The sequence below is a fragment of the Talpa occidentalis genome, unplaced genomic scaffold (assembly GCF_014898055.3).
Source record: "Talpa occidentalis isolate TD23 unplaced genomic scaffold, MPIMG_talOcc4v2.1 talOcc4.9, whole genome shotgun sequence".
NCBI lineage: Eukaryota > Metazoa > Chordata > Mammalia > Eulipotyphla > Talpidae > Talpa > Talpa occidentalis.
The window spans coordinates 80,125,703-80,135,261 of NW_023605305.1; the positions used below are offsets into that span (position 1 = coordinate 80,125,703).

At 42.1% G+C, this 9,559-nt stretch overlaps 1 protein-coding gene across 1 annotated transcript; it reads left to right on the forward strand.

Annotated features, from left to right (window-relative positions):
* Window positions 1–662: 662 nt before the first annotated feature.
* Window positions 663–3,758, forward strand: TCHHL1 (trichohyalin like 1). The gene is made up of 2 exons (XM_037500816.1): window positions 663–800; window positions 1,275–3,758. Exons 1-2 carry the CDS (start codon window positions 663–665, stop codon window positions 3,756–3,758), a joined length of 2,622 nt encoding a protein of 873 aa, XP_037356713.1.
* Window positions 3,759–9,559: the final 5,801 nt, after the last annotated feature.

The window sequence follows — 9,559 nt, forward strand, 5'->3', positions numbered from 1 at the left end:
ACTATTTAACAAGACATGGGGCTCTGTCCTATATTAAAATGAAAATATAGAACTATTTTAACTGTGGGTAATGATTTCGGGGTCAGGACTCTGTTTACCAGTGAGTTCACTGAGCCCGTGTCTTCTTGGAAAGAACATAATGCTTCCACCTGAATATATAGGAGTTGATTTTCTTGGTGTTACTTCTATTTCTTCTAGAACTTGTGCTAACTTCAAAGTTATATTCTCCTAAACAGAGCTAGAATAAGCCAGGTATAAGAAAAATAGGAGACAATTTCAATGAGGCTGGGGGGTTGGTCCCACTTTGTTGTTGGCTTCCTGTGTGCAGTGTAGTACTTGTATAGAGTTCTTTTGACATCTCCTTTTTGCAATAATTTTTTTCTGTAAAAAATAAACGTCACTGTTTTTCTCAGGGTGGGGTGAAGTAACCACCTATACTAACCTAGTAACCACCTGTACTAGCTCTGATCTCACCACATTGTCTGGTACCAAACTAAATCTACCCTGATTCAGATGCACCATGTTGAGGCATAGACTACAGCAGATGCCGCAAGGGATGCTGGGGAAAGACAGAAAGAAAGGCTATCTTGGCATCTCCTCTCTGAAGAACCATCCTGGGAAATGCACTCTGTGTTCTCTCGCAGTCTCCTGAGCGTGTCGAGATGCCTCAGCTGCTGAGAGATGTCCTCTGTGTAATCGACACATTCCACAAGTACGCCAGGGAAGACAGCAACGAGGCGACGCTGACGTATAGAGAGCTGAAACAGCTCATCCAGGGCGAGTTTGGAGACATTCTGCAGGTGAGGTGGTCATGGAGCTAGGGGGCTTCTCCCCTTGCCCTTTCTCCATAATCCAGACAAGATGAGCTTGGAGCCCTGCAGGCGAAGGAGCTGATCCCTTTCACACTTATCTCCCAGCTCTCAGCATTCACTGACTTTGGAGCAATATTTCGCAGTCTCCCTACTCTCTGCAATTGCTTGATCAGTCTCTTAGAGAAAAAAGGAGCGTTTTCTCACTGGGATTACTGCTTCAGCAAAGTAGGCTTTTGAGAGGCGTGGTGATGCATTAGGCAGCAAAACACAACCAGCAGAGTCCATGTTCCATCTTGCCATAGCACTGATACCAGCCAGCATTGCGAATTAACGGTCTTACATTTGGGGGAATTTCACAAGGAATAGGGTAAAAAAAAAAAGAGGAATCTTGGGAGACATGAAGACACTCAGGACACTTGACCACATATAAACAGGCTGATTTCTCATTGTGTTTTCCTGCAGTCCAGTGTCATTCATGCTGTGGAGAGAAACTTGAACCTTTTGAATATTGACAGTGATGGCACCATCAGTTTTGATGAATTTGTTCTTACAATCTTCAACCTGTTGAATCGCTGTTATCGCAACATACAATCATTACTAAATTCAGAACCAAGACAAGTGTCTAAAACAGGGAAGCCAAATAATGTGGATCTTCAGGCAAGCAGCGGGGCTGGCCGACAGGCAGAAGGCGCTTCACCAACTCAAGACAAGATAGTGTTTCCTTCAAAAACAGCATCCTCAGCTGAGCTCAGCCCTGAGGAAAGGGGAGCAGATGGACACAATAGCACGGGCCCACATGGAGACACCAAGACTAACAAGCTGCTGAGAGAAGCATCCGGGTGCAATGACCCTAAGAACCAACACTTGGAAAGAGATCAACAGAGCCAGGAAGATGCACCAACAGGAGACGAGGCACAAGTTGAGACACATAAGCCAACAGCAAGAGCAGGACAGACGGGCAGTCCCACAAAGCAGGAGAGTCAGAATAAAGAAATTCCCAGGGAGAGAGATGAGCCAACCAGGGAGCAGCGTAGTACTGAGACAAGGGAGCAGTTTGGGAAACAGGAAAGAAATCTGGGAAAACACAGTTCTCCGGCAGAAGAAACACTGCAGAGACCACCAAAGGGCCAGGAAGTTACAGCAGGAAAGAGTGGTGAGGGACACTCTGAAACACAAGAACTGACAGGGAAAGGTGAACCCAGTTCAGAATGTGCTGAATCACAAGAACAAACAGCCACTCAGAAACCACTCCACACACAGAAATCAAGTGTTCCTGAGGATGAGAGCGGAACAGCTGAGACACAAGAAGCAGGAAAGGATGCTGACAGGGCCCTGCCTGAAACAAAGGATTCAGCTGAAACTGAGTATGATGATAAAGCATCTGAATCCCAAGAACCCCCAGCACAAGAAGGAAAACAGGGCCTGCTAGTCCACCATGATAGCAGAAATGTTTCAGAAATGCCCAATGTTCGAGCTGAAGGAAAAGAGAGGGAAGGCATTGAGGGCCATGAAACAGGAGAACAGAAAGAAAGTGAGAGAAAAACTCAAGCAGCAGCCCTGGAAGACCAAACACAGGATGAGAAGTGCCAGAAGCTCCAGGAATCATCAAAAGAAAGAGATGCCAAGAAAATTTCTAAGATACAAGAGTTAAGCTCACAAGGAGGTGAAGAGAATCATCCTGAAATAGAAGAAGAGGCAAGACATGCTGAGGAAGGCACCGCAGAAGCAGCTGTGAGCAGCAAAAGTGCCCCTGCAGCAGAAGGAACACCAGGGAAAGGAGAAAGAAAGCAGGAGCTGGCACTCCCTGAGAACCAGTCAAGAGGAGAAAACAGGCAGGTCACCAACACTCATGACAAGCTGACTGAGGACCGTGGTGACCAGGGACAAAATCCTGAGCCAACAGTCACACAGAATGAAGGGTCTTTGAAAAACTCCAACGATCTGAGTCCAGAGGAAGGTGACAGCAGCTCAGAGACAAGTGACCCACCTGCACAAGGGGATGCCCAAAGTCAAGTATATCTACTCGGAGAGACTGTGCAAGGAAGTCAGAATAATAACCCAGACACCCAGAAACAGGTAGCACCAGGCGAGACTCAAGAGGCAGCGGTGCCGGCAGTCAGAGGTGAGAAGGAGCAGCACGTGGAGGAAGAGAAACAGCCTGCTGGAGGAGAGCACCAGCAGCAGGGCTCAGGGACCAAAGGCCCAGACCCAAATGAGGAGCCCAGTGAATACCCAGAGACACAGGAGTCCACAGCAGGAGGTGAAAACAGAAAGTCCCTGGAAACAGAGGTCCCAGGCCTGCAGGCTGCAGACCTCACTGAACAGCTGTCCATAACACCGCTCCCTGCAAAGGAAGACAGCAGAAAAGAAGAGGAAGGTGGAGCACCAGAGACCCAGGAGACCCAGGTACAAAGTCTGAAAGAGGACAATTCAACCCCTCCTGAGACATACCTTAAAACAAAGGAAACTGCAACATCAGCAGAAGAGGATGAAGGCCCCTTAGAACTGGCAGAAGAAGATGTTGACCAACCAAACCCAGCCAAGAGAGTACATGATTCTGACTCTGCAGTCTCCCAGCCAGGCCTTAAAGAGAAGACACAGAAAGCGCAAGAGTCACGTCCTGTGGAGAGGGGTACAATCTATCCCAATCCACTGTACACATACCTGCAGGAGAAGATACTGCAGCAAACAGATGTAACTCAAGAGGAACATCAAAAACAAACTCAGACAGTCAGGGCATCGAGTCCAGAGCTCGGCAACCACCCTTCCATTGCATCCCTCACTAATGAAAGCCAAGTTTTACAACAGTGCACCAGGGAGCTTCTGCCTGATGAGGACCCTGCAGACACACAGCAAACATCTGTTCTCCAGACCTTGGGAGATGAGGACAGCCCGCAGAGAGAGGCGCCAGAGCCACAAAGGGAGGCAAGCACCAGCAAGCAATGATTTCCTCTTATCCCAGGGGAAGAAATTCCAGGAAAAGTCACATATCTCAATATTGCCCCAGATTCTTCCCTCCCAAGTCAGCCTCAACACACACACACACACACACACGCACACGCACACACACACACACACTCAAACTAAGTGAGTTATCCCTTTAAATTCCCTTCCCAAATTTCCACAAAAGCAAATAATAAACTATTCAACTGTGGGAGTTACCCCCAAAGTTTCAAGCCAAATAAAATCCACACCAAACAAAACATCCTACCATAGGATGCTACTAACCAGTGCAGAAATGGATTTCACATAAGACCATTTATCACCATTTCCCTGTCACTGAACATAGAAAGATTGTTTCCATGTCTTTAACAGATTCATTGATTCATTGGCATTTTAAGCCATGGCAGTCAGTAGGATCAATGAAATTCTCAATACTCTTATAATCATAAAGTGTCATTAATTTGTAGGTGCAGATTATTCTACTTCATGACATTTCCTGCAAGGATTTCAAGTTATCCTAAAATTTTATGATGCAAAGCAATTTCATTTCTCACTATAACTTAAAATAATTATGATTTTCTAAATTTATGACTAAATTTATGACTAGCACCCAACTAAATTTATGACTCTTTGTTCATGTCCAGATACAACTGAATCCACACTACACATCCATTTATTCATTTGTTCATTCAACAAACTGTTATTAAATCCCAGTCCTTAGATAAGCAATCAGAATAATTATGAAATAATTAGAAACTCTTATAACCAACCATCCACTAAGTCTATGAAGCATTTATCCATAGGGATCTCTGAGGGCATTGTATCAAAACTGATAATTAAACAACACGATGATCAGTATCTATTTTTGTCCTTTTTTCCTTCATTCTCCATCTAATCTTAGAGCCATAATCAGAAGCAAAAATAATCATAATGTTCATATTTGTTCAAAAGTTTATCCTAAAGGATGATGTTCTCAGAACTTAATAGTGAATTGGGAAAGGAATAAATTATCACATAAAGCCAATACCCCATCTGCCATGGTATTCTGCCTTCAAGTACAATATTCTTTCATTTCAACTCACACTGTTCAAGAATCTGGAAGTTTTGTATATATATCACATATATATGATATATATGATATATATATGAGACAGATATATGAGATATATAGAGATTCAGAGAGAGAGAGAGAGAGATAAGATATATGTGTATATATATGTATCTCCTCCCTCTACAACATTACAACATTTTCAGCTCTTTGCATTCTGCCTTTAAACATCCCTATCTAAAAATACATTTTCTTAAATGAACAAGAGAAAACTCACACAAAAAGAAAATATATACTAGAGCTTAAACTAATCATCCTCTTTGTCAAACAACTTGGCTATATATATTAAGGACCAAAAAATTACAAAGGCCATGAAAAAGGCCATGAATAATAAACTCATAAAAGAAGCTTTACAGATGGCCAATAAGTCAATGAAATCCTCATTAGTCTTCAAGAAAATGCAATTTAGAAATATTTTTCTCACTTACTAAATTAATAGAGGTTATTTGTTTGTTTTGGTTTTGTGGGTTTTTTTTTCATTTAATGATAGATTTTCTTTAACCCAACATATTAAAAACATCATTCTTCATGTAACTGATATAAATAATTAATGATAATGTGCACTTTGGGGTTGCATAGTCTTCAAAATCTGAAGTATATGTTACACTCAGCATATCTCAATTTAGATGTTAAATTTTCAAATGTTGAAGTAAAATGCAGTACTATCAAAACATTAGAGCTGTATTCAATAGGAAAATATACCATTTTTATACTGCTTTGGCTTTAATATATAAATTAATTAAAATTAGGTAAATTTGAAATTAAGGTCCTCAGTCAAACTAACCACGTTTCAAGACACCTTGAGGTGGCGAGTGCCCCGGACACACCGTGGGGCTGGTTGGGACCGGCACGATGCAGGAGCAGGTAGATATGAAATAACTCAAGTAAAAGAGAGTGACCTGGACCAGAGTGGTAGCAGTGGAGGGGTGAGAATTAGTTGTGTTCAAGATATGTTTTAAAGATAGAGCCAATGGGCCGCCCCTGGTGGCGCAGCAGTTGAGCGCTGGGCTGTGAAGCTGCCCGCAGCCTCTGCAGCGCTGGTTCGATCCCCGGCCACGGGCAAGGATCCCACATGACGCGCAGACCTCTCCTGCCGCCTGCTGCTCCCCTCAGCAGTGTATTTCGTCAGTCTGCCTGTTCTGTTCCCCACTCTGGCTCTGGTGAATTCTCTCACCCTCCTGTACTTCTGACTGTAACCAGTGCTTGTATAAATCTTAAAAAAAAAAAAAAGATACAAGAGAAAGAAAGGACTCAGCAGTAGCCTTGTCTGAAGGCTACTTGAAGAATGAAGAATGAAGTTAACATTTACTGAGATGAAGGGCGAGATGGGAGATGGAGATTACTGGACAGGATGAGGAGTAAAGAGGGGTTAGATTTTGGACATATTAAGTTTGAGATGCCTATTAAACGTCAAAATGGAGTGTCTGTGTATTTGCTTTTAATAACCACTCAGTGAGATTGGACACAGGAATTCTGCAATCAGTCAGCTGATGCGTGGGTAAGTGAGCACAGCCTTCCTGGAAGACAGGATACAAGGAATGCTAGAATACAACAGTGTTCAATACTAAGCGGACTCCCCTGGTGGTGCAGGCGGTTGAGCACAGCGCTGTGAAGCTGTCCGCAGCCTCTGCAGTGCCAGTTTGATCCCCGCCAGCCAGCGAGGGTCCCACAAAGCGGCAGACCTCCCCTGTCCCGCCTGCTGCTCCCCTCAGCAGTGTATTTCGTCAGTCTGCCTGTTCTGTTCCCCACTTTGTCTCTGGTGAATCCTCTCACCCTCCCACGCATCTGGCCTGTACCCAGAATCTTGTATAAATAAATCTTTAAAAAAAAATACTATGCACAAAAATATTTAAACTATTTCTCAGATAGCATTAAAAGGAAATAATCATAAGTGTGTATAAAGAGTCATCTACAAAGCTATTATTCAGAGCATACTAAAGGTAGCAACAACCATTAATATTCTAAATGTCTATCATTACCAGAAAAGTTAACTGAATTATGGTTACTAGATACTGTGGAATCCCAAAAAAGCCTTTAGAAATTATAAGGCAGGATATGACTAAATTAAATGAAGGAGTCATAAGATACTAAGCTTTGGGTAATTATAAAATGATAGTATTTGTTCACATTTAAAGATTAATGGATAAAGTATGAGATCAAAATCTTAATAGTAGTTATCTTTAGATATGACAATAAATGATACTTCCTGATTTGAGGTTTTCCTCATTTTACAATTAATAAATATTTCTAAAATGAAATATGGTACATGCCATTTTAAAAACTAATTGATAGCGTTTAATTCTAACCTCAAGAAATAACCTAAAATAAAAGAAAATTTTCATCACAAATATATTCCCAATGCAATTTTTTTTTAAAGATTTATTTATTTATGCATACAAGTACTAGGGTGTAAGCCAGAAGTGCGGGGGCAGGGGATGTGAGAGAATTCACCAGAAAGAGTGGGGAGCAGAACAACCAGATCTACTGAAATACACTGCTGAGAGCAGCAGCAAGCGAGACAGAAGAGGTCAGCTGTGCCATGTGGTCACCTCCCTGGCCAGCCAGGGATAGAATTCGTGCTGCAGTGGCTGGCGACAGCTTGATAGCACTGCATCTTTAACCCCTGTACCACCAGGGAGGCCCACACTTATTTATAATAATAAAATATTTTATTTTTTTTTTTGCTGGCATAATTATTTCAACTTTATTTTTTTAAATTAATTTCAACTTTATTTTTTTTATTATTATTTTTTTAATAATAAATTTTATTTTTATATTCCCCATACAATTGCAGCCCCCCCATTCTGACCCCAGTCTCTCCCCTCCCACCCCCGCCCCCTTAAAAGTGTCTCTGGTTCGTAGTTTTTTGTTGATTTTGATTTTCAATAATAAAATATTTTAAAAATCAAATTTCAAACAATTAGGAAGCAGGTTAGGAGAAATCATAAAATATTATATCATCATAAAATATCCTCTCTAAAATATGCATTTATGAAGCATCTTCAATCACTTATGAAAACTTCCATGTGGAAAAACATGAACCTTTCTGTGCTTACAGCATAACTATATTCAAAGAATGTATACAGACACACACACACACACACACACACAAAGAGAGAACGAGAATACACCTAGTAACCTTATAATCTAAGAATCTACCACACATCTCTTGGTGATAGAATTATGTAACTTTTTTTCTTCTCTCTGATTCTATATTTTCATATTTTCCTGTACTGAACATATTTCATTTATTTTCCTACCTGAAAAAATAACAAATAATAATAGCAACAGTTTTTAAATATTCTCTTCACACCTAGAAACTGTCCAATTTTTCTCTCCTTTATCCCTAACATAGGGGAAAATTTTCCAGCATCCTACAAAAATTGTTCCCTTCCAGATGACATCACCTTCATCTCTCAAGCATAGAGACCTCTACCCTCGTTCTGGGACCTCACTGTGCAGTGGACACTGATGACCTCTCTTCCCCAAACACTCATTTCACTTGTCCTTCCCCGCCCCCACTCCTCTCTGTGTGTCCTCCTCGTCCAGTTCTGTGGGCCCCTTCCAGGGCCTCTTCTGTTTCTGGACTTTCTCCCTCTGAGAACCCATCCTTGACTTAAAAGTCAATATTAGTTCCTCTATACTGAGTCTCAACTCACCTTGTTCCCACTTGACGATGCACCTCAGCCCAGTCTGTACCAGTGCTCATGCGATATCACCCCTGATATTGCCAACCACTTCCCAAAGAACTCACTTCTCTTCTCAATCGCCCCTCTTCTGTCATTTTCTCTATCCACATTCTATCAGGTTTCAAAGGCACAAACTGTGGACTCATCACTTGCCCTGTTTCTTTTATGCTCTGTATCTAAAGCACCACAGTATCTCCATAGATTTCTTTAAACGGGTTTTCTAGATCCATCCTTCATTCGCCACTCCCTATAGGACTTCATGTACCCTCCACCTAAATTAATGTCTCTCCCTACCTCCCCTTTTACTGAATGTCCAAATCTTGCCCATCCCATGGAATCCAACTATGACACTTCATTCATTCATTCTAAAATATTTCTCGAAAATTCCTTTCTAATTCTAAATACTCAGTGAAGCATTAGGGATACAACAGTGACAAAACAAATAAGAACTCTTATCTTGGAGTTTGTATTCTAATAAGGTAGGGGATGACAAACAGCAAACAAGCATACAACATTAAATAAGCAAGATGATTCTAGGTAATAAAACAAGACGGTGCGATAGTGGGGCATCAAGAAGCAGGCAGGGGGAGGCGGGGAGAAGCGCTGCTGGGAAATATCGACCTGACCTCTCCTGATGCCCCAGAAAAATAGATGTTTGCCTCTCCTGGGATCCAGAGCCCTTATTTGTGCCTCATTTTTTTATATAAAGATTTATTTATTCAAGCATACAAGAACCGGGGTACAGGCCAGATGTGTGGGAGGATGAGAGGATTCACCAGAGACAGAGCAGGGATCAGAACAGGCAGACTGACTGAAATACACTGCTGAGGGGAGCAGCAGGCGAGACAGGAGAGGTCTGCGCACCATGTGGGATTCTCTCTGGCCGGCCAGGATTGAACCAGCGCTGCAGAGGCCGCAGACAGCTTCACAGCACAGCGCTCAACCGCCCGCGCCACTAGGGGAGGCCCATGTGCCTCATTTTTTAACTTTCTCCTTGAATTATAATT

Excerpts from the sequence above, each read along its gene's own strand:
- TCHHL1 (XM_037500816.1), top strand. The coding sequence starts at position 663 with ATGCCTCAGCTGCTGAGAGATGTCCTCTGTGTAATCGACACATTCCAC. Across the intron at positions 801-1,274 it reads AGTTTGGAGACATTCTGCAG|TCCAGTGTCATTCATGCTGT; the intron begins GTGAGGTGGTCA and ends GTTTTCCTGCAG.